The sequence below is a fragment of the Ostrinia nubilalis genome, chromosome 2 (genome assembly GCF_963855985.1).
Source record: "Ostrinia nubilalis chromosome 2, ilOstNubi1.1, whole genome shotgun sequence".
In the NCBI taxonomy this organism is placed as follows: domain Eukaryota; kingdom Metazoa; phylum Arthropoda; class Insecta; order Lepidoptera; family Crambidae; genus Ostrinia; species Ostrinia nubilalis.
Window position 1 is genome coordinate 9,794,220 of NC_087089.1, and position 16,921 is coordinate 9,811,140.

The 16,921-nt window shown below is 38.2% G+C and overlaps 1 protein-coding gene across 1 annotated transcript in view; it reads right to left on the bottom strand.

The window, feature by feature from the left end:
• The window catches only part of LOC135082683 (ATP-binding cassette subfamily C member 4-like), a 59,074-nt gene that overhangs the window by 16,627 nt on the left and 25,526 nt on the right, over positions 1–16,921 (bottom strand). The window contains exons 5-14 of the mRNA XM_063977469.1: positions 12,180–12,387; positions 11,070–11,292; positions 9,223–9,379; positions 7,823–8,025; positions 4,046–4,291; positions 3,264–3,435; positions 2,530–2,672; positions 2,276–2,428; positions 1,413–1,606; positions 492–692 (exon numbers count right to left, since the gene is read on the bottom strand). Coding sequence (XP_063833539.1) covers positions 492–692; positions 1,413–1,606; positions 2,276–2,428; positions 2,530–2,672; positions 3,264–3,435; positions 4,046–4,291; positions 7,823–8,025; positions 9,223–9,379; positions 11,070–11,292; positions 12,180–12,387 — 1,900 coding nt within the window. The remainder of the gene's footprint in view (positions 1–491; positions 693–1,412; positions 1,607–2,275; positions 2,429–2,529; positions 2,673–3,263; positions 3,436–4,045; positions 4,292–7,822; positions 8,026–9,222; positions 9,380–11,069; positions 11,293–12,179; positions 12,388–16,921) is intronic.

Below are 16,921 nucleotides of genomic sequence, written 5' to 3' on the forward strand. Positions count from 1 at the left end.
AACGTTAAAGTATCGGTATTATAGCCAATGAGCTGCCGTCAGAGTGACATTGACAAAAGTAATGTCAATGTTACTCTAGAAACGTCAGAATAGAGGGACGCGCGCGGATGTTACCGCGCGCTTTCATGCTCAGTAATTGTATTTAAAATGAGGCAATAATAATGTGCAAGTTTAGTATCCAATGTTTAATTTATGAGGAAAGATCTACCGGATTTTATTAGGACTAAAGTCCGACTACTGAATTAAAATATATGTACAACAAAAAACAGGTTATTCAGTCTAAAATACATGATTCACTCTCAGTGGCGTGAGTTCTTGATGTGTGCAACTAACAAGCTGTCTTTATTATAGCACTATCAAACTCAGTTGTGATTGTTATCATCTCTCTTCTTTGTGCCAAAGTGGTACCGGTGGCCGGTTTCCGTTCCTCCTCCCCCGTGCCAGAAAATTCTTAACCTTATATTCTAAGGAGTTTCCAAACACGTACTTACCGAGTGTATACTCATCTGCCTTTTTCGGAAACTGCCCTGCAGCACAGATTCCTCGGTTTCAATCGTGGGAGTCTGTTCTGGCGCCGGTTTATTTTCTTCTTCTTCCTCCCGCGCTAGCAGCGAAGCGAAGTCCAGACCTGATGCACTGAGGGTGTCGAAGTTACCCGCAGCGGCTATGGTGCCGTTCTTTAATATTATAATCTGGAACGAATTATTTTATTGTTGAAAGACAGTGATTTTTTTTCTCTTATAGATTCCCTTATAGATTTTTTCCCTTATATTCGATTTTTTTTTTACTGGAGTTATAGAGCCTCCGCTAGGACAGAGCGGGTGCCCGCTACGGTCGTCCGACACAGGTATGCACCCGCAGTGGGCAACTGTCAATTAATACACAAAAATAAACAGAAATGAATGTCACTGTCCACGGAGACATAGTGCGCGCGTATTCGACTATTAACGCATATTTATTATTTTATTTTGTATGTAAGCTGCATGCTTGCAGCTTACATAAAATTGTGTTTTGCAAGCAGGCGTACTAAGCGGACAGTATCACTTAGCGGAGGCCCTTAAACTTGATTAGGTTAGAGTTTTGAATTCAAACCTGTTGTAACGATCGGTTGTCAATATAACCAAGGTTTCAGCGTGACCTACGAGCCATGTCCACGCACGATAGCAGAGTATTTAATGCCCGTTTTCACCATCAATCCTTAATTTTTGAGTGACCCCTATAATAACTCTTATCAGGAATTTGGTTTTCATAGGGGTCACTTAAAAATTAGGGATTGATAGTGAAAACGGGCTTAAGAGTTTTGCTACAAACAGAACAGCCCCTCCCCATAGGCTAGAAGCTAGGTACCCCCATGGCCTCGTGATTCCACATATCTATTAACTAAAGCAAAAGAACTACTCTCTCAAACTGACCTGGTCGACATCCCTAAGGAACTGCAGCTGGTGCGTGACGAGGATTCGGGTGGAGTTGCGCAGGTAGCCCACCACACACGACTCGAACAGGTGTCTGCCCACGTGTGCGTCCACGGCCGATAGCGGGTCGTCTAGTAAATAGATGTCCGCGCGCTTATATACCGCACGCGCTAGAGATATGCGCGCGCGCTGGCCTGACGAACAAAGGAAATATGTATTAGGTTAGGTTTGTGTCAGATAATAAAGCCCGTTCTCCGAGCACGTAGAATTTTGTCCAATGACCCCAAGCTACCCATCCTTATCGCTCGCGCGTAATTATGTTGCTGTCGCACTCGCACACTCACTGAGGGCGCCCGTCGCACAGTCGCGACAGCAATATAATTACGCGCTAGCGATAAGTATGGGTAGCTTGGGGTCATTGGACACAATTCTACGTGCTCGGCGACCAGACTATAGACAGTTCACATCACTAGTCAATCAGAGTTGCGGTTTTAGCGCTCTGTAGTTGGTCACCGTTACTCACACTTACAGTGACGTCACACTAGAAGGTGCAGATGTGATCACAACACTATCTTAGCCACTAGCAAGTGACAAGCCTTGCCTTTAATTGCGCCAAATCTTAACCAGTGATAGCAGAACTTCTGTACAGTAGCGCCACCTTTGTCAGTGCGAATGCGAGTCCTCCTACCTCCCTAGCGCTGACCAATTGGCGCCACTACATGACGTAGTAAGAATTCATACTTTGTTCATTATTGCAAGACTTATTTGATCGTGAGAGCACAATTTACATAGATTCGATGGACTTTAAATGCCCTTTATGTAGCCTTTTAGAAATTACTTAAAAGCATAAAGGTACTTCTTACCTCCACTAAGACTGACACCTCGCTCACCGACAACCGTCTTGTCGCCGTGCGGTAGAAGTGCGAAGTCTCTGTCGAGCGCGCAACGGCGGACGACCGTGTTGTACCGCGGACGGTCCATCGCCTGCCCGAATAATATGTTTTGCCTGACGCTGCCTGAAAAAAAAAAAAAGATTAAAATAGTACAGAGCATAGTCTTGTATAGCTGTAATAAGGGCGATTTTGCTGAACATGAAAAAAAGGCACATTTCAATTACCTGCGAATAACCATGGTTCCTGACTCGCGTATGAAACAGTTCCCCCTATGTGCACGCTTCCAGACTGTAGCGGTAACTCTCGTAATAACACGTGCAATAAGGACGATTTTCCAGCGCCTACTGGTCCGATCACAGCTATCAGTCTGTGGACAAAGATTAATTTCACTTACTAACAGATATTTTTCAGTTTTCTGAAAAGTATCAATTCAATGTTTAGAGGAGTAGTTAATTCACAATTAATGGTTTTTGGTAACAAGTCAGAAATTTCTAAAAAATCGAATAACTTAGTAACCATCCAGTTTTGACCCCTTGTTCACTGGATTTAATTTGTTGCTAATGACCTCTAGTATAATCCCTTTCAAGGAATAGGTCGAGTTTCCCTGTCACCCTGTATAGATAACCTTATAATTTCTGAGATTAGCCCAAACAAATATCCAGCTATTCAAAATTCCAACAATCGAAGATGAAGCGAATGCGGTAAATCTATACTAATATTATAAATGCGAAAGTAACTCTGTCGGTCTTGCTTTCACGCCTAAACCACTGAACCGATTTAGATGAAATTTGGCATAGAGATAGTTTGAGTCCCGGGAAAGGACATAGGATAGTTTTTATCCCGGTTTTTGAAACAGAAACGCGCGCGATAAAGTTTTTCTGTGACAGACAAAATTTCACGCGGGCGAAGCCGCGGGCGGAAAGCTAGTAATAAAATAAACCTTATTCCAATCACTCACTTGCCAGGTTTGATTGTCAGCGAGAGGTCTGTCAGCGTGTTCTCCGTGTGCGACACTATCCATTTCGCCGTGGCGTGCTTTAGCCTAACTCCCCTCGAGTCTTCCTCTACTCGCGTCGATAGTTCCTGGTCGTCTTCTTCGGCGGATTCGAGAGGCGCGAGAGTAGCGTTACCTGTGTGGAAATAGAGTTCATAATCGTGTACAACTACTTATTTTATTTCAGTATCAATTTAAATTTAATTAAAAATATGCAGAGATATCTCTGTGGTAGCATTTTTCAAACGATAAAGCTCGATAAGGCGGTTAGGCACACTGTGCCGCGCTCCGCCGCGGTACGCGGGACGACAGATTTAATCATTGTATGCAAGTACCTCAGTTTGTATAGAAAACACGCGCGGCAAACCATACTGACAACGCGTCTGCGCGCGGGATTTTTTATATGAAATCACGCGCTCCGCGGCGAAGCTCGGCGCAGTGTGATAACCGCCTAAAAGTCATAAAGTAACAGTAATTTTGAAGCGTCTTAGGTCTGCAATGTATTTTGCGAACTATGTAAAAATAAGCTGGTGAATTCCTACTTGGCAAAATACCTTCCTTTGATTTTAGATTCAAACTAAAATCGCAAGGCTTTTTATGCTAAGCAGGTATATTCTTTAGTATTAGTTTAGACCTTACATTTTTCCTAATAACCTTCTTTTTCAAAACCAAGGAGACTTATTTTACAAAATCAAGGGGGCAATATCTATAAAACAAACAAAAAAAAATATTCTAAGATTACTTACCATTGCCTTTAGCCTCATCCTGCTTGCTTGTCTCCGCCAACAAAGTTTCAGAGGTCTCGGACGCTTTGGGCGTTTCTCTCGGAGTTTCATCCTCTTTAGCTGCCTCTTCTAAATCTTTCTTGTCTTTGGGCTTCGTGGAGGTCTGTATCTCGGCCAGGCCGGGCACTGGTTTGCTCGTGTCTTCGTACAGCATGAAGCTCTGGAGACGCTTTATTGATATGGTCGCTTCTGCTATTTGAGCAATACCTGTAGTAGAAGATTATTTTGGTGTTAATGTGATTATTTATTATTTGATTTAGTACAGATTCAAGAAAAATAAATGTTGTCGAATGTAAGAATAGGTGTTCCAAGTTTTATAGACACAATCACTCTGCAAACGGCAAATCTTCTATTTACTAATGTCTAGCTGATACATTGTTACACTAAGAAAAAGTATTGACGTTTTAAGAAAAATACAGTAACACGATTTTTGTACAAGTCGAAATACTTGGCGTGTCATTTATTCCAAATTCAGCTTATTAAATTCAATTTATTCGGCTTTCTAGACATAGTACCCAGTAGTGGAGCCAAACTACTGTTGTTTTATTTCGTGCTAAGTTGAATAACACGAAACTCGAACAATACTGTACAACAATTTGTAGAATTTAAGACTTCGCAACACATCTTTATGTGATCTTTGCTCATCATAATTCATCATCGCTAACAATCTCACAACAAAGCAGTCTCAACAATGTACGATAAAACCATTTGCAACAATAATGGATAGTTAACAATGAATACAAAGCAAGACAAGATTAAAAAACAGTAGAATATCATTTTCATTTACTCGTGTGTCGCAAGCATTCAAGTTTTTCATAATAAGTAATGATGTTATCACGTCGATGTCCAGTCAACTACTGACCGATAGAATTGTTTTTTTCAATCAATAAACGGATTAAACGGTCGTCTGTTTGTTACTTTTAGAAAAATAATATTCAGATAATTTGATAAAACCTACAGTTGTACGTGATAATTGCTTAATAATCAAATGCAGACGTCTCACTGTGAACCAAAAGGCCAATCTAGCTGGACAAAATTATTTAAGGCTTGGAATAGGTACTAAACGCTTTAAAAACTCTTACTTTGATATAATATGTTAAAAAAAAATGAACAGAAAGCTTTTAATAATGATAAAACTATAAACCAGTATAAGCTGACCCTCTTTATTAAACATTTTGTACGTGTATGGAGGTCTAGTTAAACTGGACTTGTTAGGTAAGGTAAATTATTGTTTTTTTTTTATACTGGTGCTTGATATTTTAACATCTTTGCATAAGTTCTGTAAAAGTACTAAGGTATAATGCTAAACCTAAGCCTAACTTTTAAAGATGGCTTTTTATACTGAAAATTACAAAGCTGAAGACCTTGTTTGTTTTGCGCTAATTTCAGGAACTAAGCTACAGCCCTATTTGAAAAATTATTTTTGTATTGGATAGCCCATTTATCAAGAAAGGCATTAGTCGATATAACACCCTACAGCCAATAGGGGTGGAGCAGTAAAGAAAAAATTTGCAAAAACGGGAAGTATTATTCAAACTATTTTTACGCATACAAAGACGCGAGCACAGCTGGTTAATAAATAATGGAAATTAAATAAAACTATAACAATACCTGGCCAGCCATTACCAAATCGTCAGTAGGTACAGCAGGACTTAAATAAATCGTCAACTCGTTGCGTCTTCTTTTTGTTTTGAACGCGGCTTGGACGAAGTCAATCTTTGGGCGACCAGGACTTGAAGTACTAGATTGACTTTCCGAAGATGACGTAGATGGATGCAAAATACGTGTATCAATTTGAAGTTTTCACCATTCAGACATTCAACACCAATCGGCCTTGTCACAAAATCGTCCCCAATTTTACCAAACTGAACCCATTTTTCACCAAATTTGAGCTAATCTGACTAAATTCTTTATAATGTTTCTTAAACAACACTCCATAACCTCTTTTTAGTCTTATCTAGCTAAGAAATAATCGAATAGTCCTGAAATTGTATTGTTTTTGTGTGTTTTAACCATTCGTAATAAAACTCGCTTCGGGTCACCGCCACTACGTTTTCTGCAAAAAAATCAAAGTTGTGCTTCAGTGTGCTGTCTACAACCTACTATTTTTTGAAGCTCACATATGTGGCTACTTCATATAAAAAATCCAGCCCGGGGACATGAGGGGCCATGTAGTTCCTGGTCTCGCAAATACAGAAAAACGTGAAAAAATACGAATTTTCATTTTATTTCTACATGTATCTTAATTAATTAATAGGCTTTAGGAATATTTTTTTGGTTTTATATGTAATACGTACCTTCTACTTCACGATCCATAACAAAAATTTTCACAATTGTATTAGAATTAATCAGGAGACACTGATATATCAACCTCAAGAAAGTGAATAATTTGATCGAAAAATACTCACTTGTTGAAGTTTGTCTTACAATTACTAAATTATCAGAGGATAGTTGCTGAAAATAATGACTGAATCGTTGCCTCTGGTTATTAAGCTATCGTTTTTGCTAAACGAATGAACGATATGCGATGACCCTTTTTGTCCAGCTAGATTGGGCTTTTGGTTCATAGTGCGTCTGGTCGATAAAGCATTTTCACAGCCCTTTTATCATATCGATCAGTGCAATATAAAACAATAAATGCATAAGTAGCAAGTTAGCAACTACCGTCCTTGATCCTTAGATTGTTCTGCCTCGATTAGTATATTACTTATACGTCACATAATGTGGCTAGTATCGCAAAGAAAGGCATTAAGTTTATGGTTCTGATATTCACCTTGGGGGAAGAACACGGTTATAGTCTGTCTCAGTATATTATAAAGCTGGTGATAAAAACACCTACATTGACGACTCTTTTGGCGTTTCCACGCTTACAATCGATAAGGTTCTGGGGACTTTTTTATCGACAACGAGGAAGCTCTTGGCCTGTATCTCACCTGAAGGTAAGTGATGATCAGGCCGAATGTGGAAGCGAGCTTCACCCGGAATCCCCAACCATGGAGGAACTGGCTATCTTACCTCCAACTGCCGGAACACAACAATGCTGTTAATATTGTTGTTATGGCGACAGACTTAGGTAAGATGGTGGTAGCTAGCCAGGCGGACTTAGAACAAGCCCTACCACCAAACAAACAGAACAGAAAAATCTGCCCCCACTGGGAATCGAACCCGGGACCTCTGCGTCTGAAGCAGGTGGTCTTACCACTAGACCACATAGGCGGTTACGGACTCCTTGCAGGAAGAACCGATCATGGCCTGCCTCAGTAAGTTACAAAGCTGCATAATGACCATGGTGATGAGTGACGAACACTTACATCGACGACATTTTTGGCATTCGCATGATGAAAGTTTCGGAAAGAAAGGATCAAGCTCTGAGACTCACCTTGGGGGAAGAACACGGTCATGGTCTACCTCAGTATATTGTAGAAGCTGGTGATGACGAAGACCTGCTTCGCGCTGATGACGTTGTTGACTAGCATAGATGCTAGCGTTGAGGTAGGATGTAGCTCAGCTCTGCTTTATCGTGCCTGTTCAAGAAAGGTTATGTCTTATTGAAACTCACCTTGGGGGAAGAACACGGTCATGGTCTGCCTCAGTATATTGTAGAAGCTGGTGATGACGAAGACCTGCTTCGCGGTGATGACGTTGTTGACTAGCATAGATGCGTTGTTGATGTAAGATGTAGCTCAGCTCTGCTTTATCGTGCCTGTTCAGGAAAGGTTACGTCTTATTGAAACTCACCTTGAGGGAAGAACACGGTCATAGTCTGCCGCAGTATATTGTAGAAGCTGGTGATGACGAAGACCTGCTTCGCGCTGATGACGTTGTTGACCAGCACGTACGCCAGGATCGAGCAGAACAGGCAGATGCGCGTCGTGAACATTATGAACGAGGTGAGCACGCCGCGGATGTAGGAGGTCGCGCGGATCTGCTTTATTTCTTGCCTGTTCAAGAAATGATCATATTTTAGTATACAAAAGAAGGCATTTTAAAGTCCTTTGTTCATTTTATTTATTTCGTGCCTGTTCAAGAAATTATCATATTTTAGTTTACAAAAGATGGCATTTTAAAGTCCTTTGTTCATTTTATGTAGTTGTTATAGCTAATATTTTACAAAAAAAAACGAGGTTTTATGTCCTATCAACTGTATGCCTACAGTGAGCCACAGATCTAGGTGCCCATTTACGTTTTTTTGTTTCGATCTAATCAGATGATATTTTTTTTTACAATAATAACGAGACGACATGACCGTAAATGGGTAGCTGTGGCCCACTGTACATTACTTATGCAGCAGAAGTATCTAAGGTTTGTCGGATTATTACTAGACTTGTCAGTCTGTCTGCAACATACTTAACGCTCTTGAAACTCCAACAATATCGCTGATATGTAACAATAAAGCAATTAAATTGTGAAGAATACCGTTAAGCTCAATGCAAAACATTTTGCATTTGTTAATCGACTTATTATTATTTATTTCAACGGCATCAGATTACGAATTTGAAAATACTGAAAAGTTTTCTTGTAGGTACAGCTGGCTTAAGAAACGTAACGGTTAAAAACAAAAGTCGCTCATAATTGGCATGTAATAAAGGCAATCCCAAGGTCAAAATGTTACGTGTAATGTGTTGTTGTACACCATGTATTGTAGGACCACTCTACCGTGACGTGAAAGAAACGCGAAACTAAACGTATTTCGTGTTTACGAGAGCCGTTCTAAATTGCGGTCAAATTGGAGTTTCAACTGTCATTGTGTACATCAAGCAGAACTTACACGCCACACCAGCCATGTCTGATCTTGCTGTATACGTAATAGTACATGTATAAGTAAAGTACGTTATCTTATGTAATACGATACGATAATACGAACCTAAAAACCTGATGGTGTCCTTCGAAGTCTATTAGGACGGCACTATAAACCGGTTCAGAACTAAATGCTTTGGATATTTTTTCCCAGTTTCGCTTATACATAGGACAGACCAGAGACGACCCGGTTAAATTATGACCTTCTACGATGAATTTACCATTACTTTCTACTCCTTTACAAGTCTGTCAAAATATCAAACTTATCCCGAACACAAAACTTAACAAACCACTGAACAATCAGTCTTAGAAACTATTAATACTAGATTTGTAGAACTCACTTTCTAGCTTTCGCGACGAGGTCCGCGAAGGGTTTCTCCCAGGTGTACATCTTGATGACCTGGATGCCGGAGAGGATCTCGTTCATGAGTCGCACGCGCTCATCAGTCCTGAGAGCCGTCTTCAGTCGAAGCACCGAAGTCCGCTTGCCGAGATACGCTGCCAAAGGAAATTGTACTTTAATATGTTAATTGTGAAAAATCTAAAACGTTAAAATAACGGTATCGTTATAGCTAATGACCTGCTGTCATAGTCACACTAGAAAACGTGAGAATAGAGGGCCGCGCGCCGGACGACTCCGTGCGCTTTTATACTAAGAGATGAATTGTATTTAAAAATAAGGCAATATTATGTAATGTGAAATTTGAGTATTCAATGTTTTATTTATGAGAATAAATTAACCGGCCTCTAACAAATACCATGTCGGAAAGTACTCATTTCTATAACATAAATGTCACGGCTTAATGCCTCATTCCATAGTCAAATTAACACAAGGGGTTATTGTACCTAAAAATATTTAAATATTTGTAATAAAAATAGATTTTTTCTAAAAATTCACCATGCAAAACGTACATTTCATAGAAACTGAAGGCCTATTATTATTATGTAAATGAATCGTAGTATAAATTAAATCATCACCTTATTTACTACATGTTAGGTAAGTAACGGTTGTTTGTTTGAGAGAATACGTTATAGAAAATGCGGGCATGAGTGAGGAAAACCTTAAGTTGTCTTCCTAGATTGAAAATCAGACCAAATAGTCGAAACAGATTATAATAATATCCTGAAAGTTTTTGTAGTAAATATTTTTGTGATAAAATCCATTTCTTTCTATGCAAAAAGGATCGTAACTAAAAAATATTTAACGTACAACCTTTATTAAGTAAATCATACTGACCCTTGTCGATTAACATAACTTAAGTAAACAAATGGTGCATTAACACTTCACTTGTTTTTAATAAATATGTTTCAATTAAGGGACGTCCACCTTCATCGATAATTTGCATAACCCAAACAATAACAATTATTACCAAAGACGCATAATATGCGTTTAGGTACAACAAGCTAAATATTGTGGCATCTTATGTATTTTTTACAACAAAAAGTATATCTACGGTCGACTTTATAAAGTAATTTAGCTTTCGCTCGTATTCACAAACATTACTATGAGGTCTCACAGTGCGCGTGGACGCACAGGGTGATACACGAACCAATCACAGAGCTCTATTCAACGCTGTGCGTTCGATTTTCTGTTTCACTTAAGCAAGCATTGTGAATACGGGCGTATGTTTTTTGTAAAGTAAGAGATAACTTTTTGACATAGCGACATTGGACAGTTACATTAAAAATATTCAGCTGAATAAACTTGCAAATGTTGCAATACAGTACTTATTTGTATTGCTCGCTCGTTAACACGTTTTGTGAGTTTAATACGGTATAACTATAATATAGAAAATATTTATCCTGGATTGTAAATTATTGTGCAACAGGCAGTGTAGCTTGTTTTGCAGCCATGATCTAGTTTTGTCCCATTACGCGTCATTGGATATTTTCAAATTATTGTGCAATACACACACCAGTCCATCGCACTCTCAGTTAGTATGAAGGTTAAAACAAAATGTCTCCACCTATTAACGTTTGTTGAAAAATCGCACTAATTTCAACTCCCATAAGAAGCCACGTTAAGCCTATTGTGCTGCCGCCGGTATATGCATTGTAATGAATACCAGAGACCAGTGATAAGAAGTTTGAGTCACATAACGATTAAAGTTCATGAGGAACATGGCATGTCCTATCGTTGTCTGTTCAATAGAGGGTTTTATTGGTATTCGTTTAGAGCATATTTTACCTTGTAAAGGGATGAAGAGTAACATGAATCCGACTCCAACGACTGCCGCCCAGCTGATTTCCAGCCACATGAGGTATGTGATGATGACGGTGGCCAGCGGTCCTATCCACAGGTAGTGCAGGAATATGATGGCCACGTCGAACCGGTTGACGTCATTTGACAGGAGATTCACTACCTGGCCGACCGTCGTCTCGCCGAGAGCTGTTTTTGACAGCCTGAGCGACTGAAACAAACGAATAAATATTTAAAGACTGTTCCATGCAAACTAAAGGTCGGGAGAAATAAGAGTAACTTCGATCTTCTTTTATTTTCTTTTAAATAATTTTGTTGCGAGTCCCATGATAGATGGATAACTCTGCGGGAGTGGACAATCTTGGCTTTTACTCACTATTTGAGTTTATTTTGAAGGTCGAGCTGTAGATTCTGGCTTTACAAGAGTTGTAGCAGGTGGGAATGAGAGACTGAAAAAGGGGATGATTAGCTTATTCCCATGTCTCTAAAAGCATTCCTACATTTCTACTAACATTTTAATATCTTCACAAATGAACTTTGCACTTTAAACTACAGCATGTTAACACAACAGTCAAGATATGTACCGGGCACCGGCATACTAAATTATTCGTGGCATTGGCCGTGACTGCCGATAATTCCCGCGGTAACAATACCAACAATAGTCTCGTGTAGTACCACGCCTTATGGCATGGATCTCAGTCGTTGGACTCAGGTTAAAGTACCAGTTATTAAGAATTGAAACGGTCTCGTAACGGAATGACGTCATATACCTTGACTACAATGAATCAAAAGGACGCTAATAGCATTTTACAGGAAATGAGGAGGCGTTTGGGATCGCAGCCGAGTTGTCTGCATTTTCTGCATGTTATTGTTATTAAAAAAACTTATTTTAACATTGTCAAAGTACTACGAATTAATTTATTTGTAGTATACCGACATAATAATACTTAGCAATTAAATTAACACTACAGTCAGTACGCACGCACATTATTATAAATTCGAGCAAAAAAGACCAGAAATCAAATGAGTTGCCATAAAAATAAATTAAATACTTTTTAAAGAGCAAACTGGCTGAAAAGAAAAAGTAAACGCACTTACCTTTCTGTAAATAAGTGAACAGCAAGCCACTCTAAACTTCATGCCCATATGCAGAATGGCCATCATGTAAGGATGCACGACGAATACATTCAGAGCAGAGCATAGCACGACGGCCCCCGCGTATAAGTACGCTTCAGTGAAGTCCATGTTCTTGTTTTCAGGACTGTAGAACTGGACCAGTTTGCCCAGGAACACTGGTTGGGCTAACCTGGTGGAACAAAATAAGAACATGAAAATACATCGACCTTTTTAGTAGTTTAAAACAAAATTGTATCTGACACTACCATATTACATGCTTACAAATAAATAAATTCATTCCAAAATGATATTCACAATATAAAAACAATATTGCGGTTGACGACAAGCTACATGGTTTTTTAATTAATTTTAACATAATAAATAAAGTACTAAATAATAAATACTGGACCGCATTAAAATACCTATAGAATTAAATGTATATTTACGATAAATATGCTAGGTACATGAGAATGATTATTATATTTATCAAATTTTTAATTAAATTACGTTACACCTAGGTATTTGCTCATGAATAGCTTGTAACAATCAATACCTATAAATAATTAATACATAAATCGTAAAGAAATAGATGGCTAATCATGTACTAGATTACTACAGAACTAGTAAACGTACGCCACATGCTCTACAAATTGAGACTAACATTCAAGGAGCTTCTAAACGGGTAGAGCAATATGAATGTGGTTGCACTTTTGAAAACTAATAACCAGCCATAACAAACATTCAAATTCTTTATTAAATATCCTTTTCAGGCCCACATATTGCCCTAGCCCCTACCACCACCTCGAGGAAACATATCGGCAGGTTAGGGCTGAGCATTCTTTGGCCACCGTGTTGCTAAGTTGCTATGTAAAAAATTAAAATTCAATATTTTTGCAAATAGGCTTTTACACGTCCCAAAATTAACCCTACCACTGCTTCGGGACAATAAATGGGCCAGTGCTGAGAAGCAGCACACACTATAGAAAAGCATTGGTTTAGAAAACCCCTGGACTCCTAAGTTTGCCCGTTTAGAAGCACCTTTATGGACTTTTAAGATTGCTAACTTCACATCGCTGTCGTTTAGCGCGTACAATCGTGCGTGGATCACTTGATCGCGCAACTGCACAAGCCGATCGTGCATGAGGAGCTGTTCCGCTTGACCAAAGTAGCTGATGAAGAAGCCGAGCATTCGGGGCTGTTGGATCCTGGGGAGGGAAGGAGTAGGAAGGAGTTATGGGAATCTGATACCTATTAAGACTTTTAAACTAAGATTATAGTATTTTTTTCTTTTGGGGTATCTAGGGTTATTTTTCAGGGCTTGGCCCTCTCTGACATGCCACGATCGATAAGGGGATCATCCTCAATTCTGTAGCCCTACCACCTGGGGTGGGCACTAGACCATTCTGAGATGGGCACAGCCCACCCGGCCCCCAATTTACGCGCATGATTTTTTTTCTTAAAGGTAATCTAAGCCTTAGTGATTTTAGTTTTAGACTAGGCAAAAACTAGATCCATAGAACGACTGGTCGTCCAGGGAAAAGTCGAAGGAACCCGATCGCGTGGCAGGTCACCAATGCGCTGGACCGACCAAGTGAAAGCAGCAGTGGGAGACGGCTTATGTGACTGCACCAGACAGTCTGCCAATAGAGAGAGATGGAGGGAGATCGTGCGGAGAGTTGTATCCGCCTCTACAACCGATGTGAACAACGCCTCAACGTGACCACGACCGCTCTGCCAAGAGCGTAACGAATAAGAAGAAGAAGGCAAAAACTTGATTCTGTTTCCGCATAGACCCTATCTAACAGTCTCGTATTTGCATGCTATGGATGACTGAGACCAAGTTTCACTTTTTACTGAAAAACATTTTTAAAGGAATATTTAAACACAATCATATACAAATAACTTCAAGATTACACTACTATGTCTTCTTATCATTAAATCACTGATGTGCGTACGACGAGACATATTTATGAATGAAAATGTTTACAAACGTTATCTTGGATGTAGTATAGTTAAAAATAAATAGCAATATATTATGTAGATAAACTGTGAGTGATCCATAAATATTCATATTACGAGTATGTCATCATAATATAACTGATAATACTAGTATTTCCCTAATGTGGTAATTACTACAACTATTATTTCAGTTTAAAAATTGAGTTGGTCTTAAAATTATTTACCTTTTCATTGTGTAATACATATATGTATAATTATGTACTTTCCCTATTTAAGTAGTTGACTATTTTTACAAATTAATTAATTTAATTTCGGCTTTTAGTATCGAACTAAGTATCTCTAACACTTCAAAACTTTCTGACTTACGCAGTAATTACATTTTGGAAAGCGTTTTCAAAACTTTGTAAGATATAATTTGTCGAGAATCTGTGTTAACATTCTAAGTATTTGGTATCCAAAATAATTAAGTGGATCTACGAGTAACAAAATAGAAGACAAGATGACAAACGCTACAAAAAATTGTAAATGATCATAGGTTGAGCAGGTAGTAAAATAATTGGCTATTTTAATAATATAATTAACATCAATTCGATACTTATTTCACGGCCTGAACACGCTGAGATTGATTTCATGAGTGAGTAAACACTTTTGCATAGCTTCAACAATAGTCCCGATAGAGATTCAAATCCGCGACTACAGCTGATGCCTGATATTGCATACCCAGTGGATTACATACAATCCGGTACGTGAAACACCAAGCCAGGAGGTGTATTTTGGCAAAAAGCAAATGGAAAAATAATAATAAACCAGACATAAAAAAAGTATTTAAATTTTTCAGTCGTATTCATTACAGTATAAAGTTCAAATTGATGTGGAGTCTATTCAACCAGGCCTATTTTTTTGGGCTCTGTCTATCAATGAAACCGGAATGGAAAAAGGTGGAAAGTTTACTAACTAATTATATTACGTTACCTACGCATTCACATTCCCTAGTTTTATTTGATTTGCAAAATTAAGCAATTACCTAAGCCCGCATGGTATCTTTATCACTTCCACAATGAATCACCGCGTTGGTATTCTGCAAAGCAAATAATAAAACATTATCTCGATTTAACCTTATTTGTAGTAGGTACCACGTTAACCTTAAAAACTTGAAAACTAGACTAACGGTCAAGCGGATGAACGAACTCCGTCCTCGTCTGTCTTTCAACTTGAACTAATTTAGATAACAGGGTTATACAACAATAATAATATTTGATAATATGAAAGTATAAATTCGTACTACTTGAAGTTACGAAGATTGGAAAAGCGCAAACGTTCATAACAGGGAGACCCATTTATAGTTTTATATTTTAGTTAAATATTACATTATTTGGAAATTGATTTTATCATGGGGTTAGATACTATTATGGATTTTAGAATTATTCAATCCACAATAGTTTGGTGTAAAATTGCAAACGTATCCCGACAACAAATGATACTATACGAGATGTTTTGGCTTAATGTGCAGTCGTTCGTAAAAAAGATGCGCGTAAAAAACACGAAATTAACAGAAACAAAAGAACGTGAAATAACAATTAAGGCAAACGTTACACGGCGACACAAGTGTGACAGCTTCACTGCAAAGCCATTCATATTAAAATTTCATAACGACTAAAAGGGCGGTCTCAAGGTTAAGATTTAAACATTCGACAAGCTCGGAACAATGAACTCGAAAATTGGGTTAACTTGATAACGATTAAGTATTTGTGTTTGAACCGAGAATAAAACGAAGAACTCTGGATCGAGATACAATATCTCTACACGTTTACATAAAGTTATTGAAGTAAGTGATTTTAACCTGAATAAGGCGGAAAACCCTTAACATTACTAGGTAAAATAAACAATGAGTGTAGTTTTACAGCACACGCGCATATTTACAGTGTATTTAGCAAGTGGAAATATTCTTGCAAAACTAAGCTAACGTATTTCCCAAATTATTTTTTTCTATTGAAAATATGAATCATTTACAAATTAAAGTAGTGTTTATTTAGTTGTTACAGGTTTGTAAAATTACATTAACTGCCTTCTTTTAGGATAATACAAAATAGGGTTAGTGAGAAAAAAATTGCCTGTGAGCCATTTTTTATATAACTCGTACTAATTTTCACCTATCTCATCATAACATTATCTCAACATTATTAATCGTGATACCTAATAGATTTTAGACACGTCTGAGATTAAAAAATGTTCGATAACGGTTTGCTAGATAACGCCAAACTAACGCAGGCTATTTTTATCGCAGACAGATGATAGAAAACCCGAAAGTTTAGTACGGTCGCGGTCAGCGCGATAATTTATGTATTCTATACGTGCTCAATGTCCACTACTTTATTGGCATTGAAAGACAGTTCTATATTTAGTAGCTAGATACGAGTAAATGAAAGATCGCGACTGAGTATTTGTTACTATGAATTTCCTTGTAAGTAGCTATTTAAATAAGTAATGCTAATTGTAGGTTTGACCTACATTTTAACTTACCAAAATTTTGAGTTCTAGCACAGAATAAGAACTATATAGGTTCTAGTCAGCGTTGAAATAATAATTAAAACACGTTGATTACACATATGTCATAGTCAAAGGTCGATATGCAGTCTCTTCGCGGAATGACTGGTCTATCCTAGGTTTGACCAAGGCCTTCAGGCAAACCCCGAAATAAATTCTTATTTCGGCCTTTGACTAAGTCAAACCTAGAAGTGCCTAAACGCTTCAGTCAAACGTCGAAA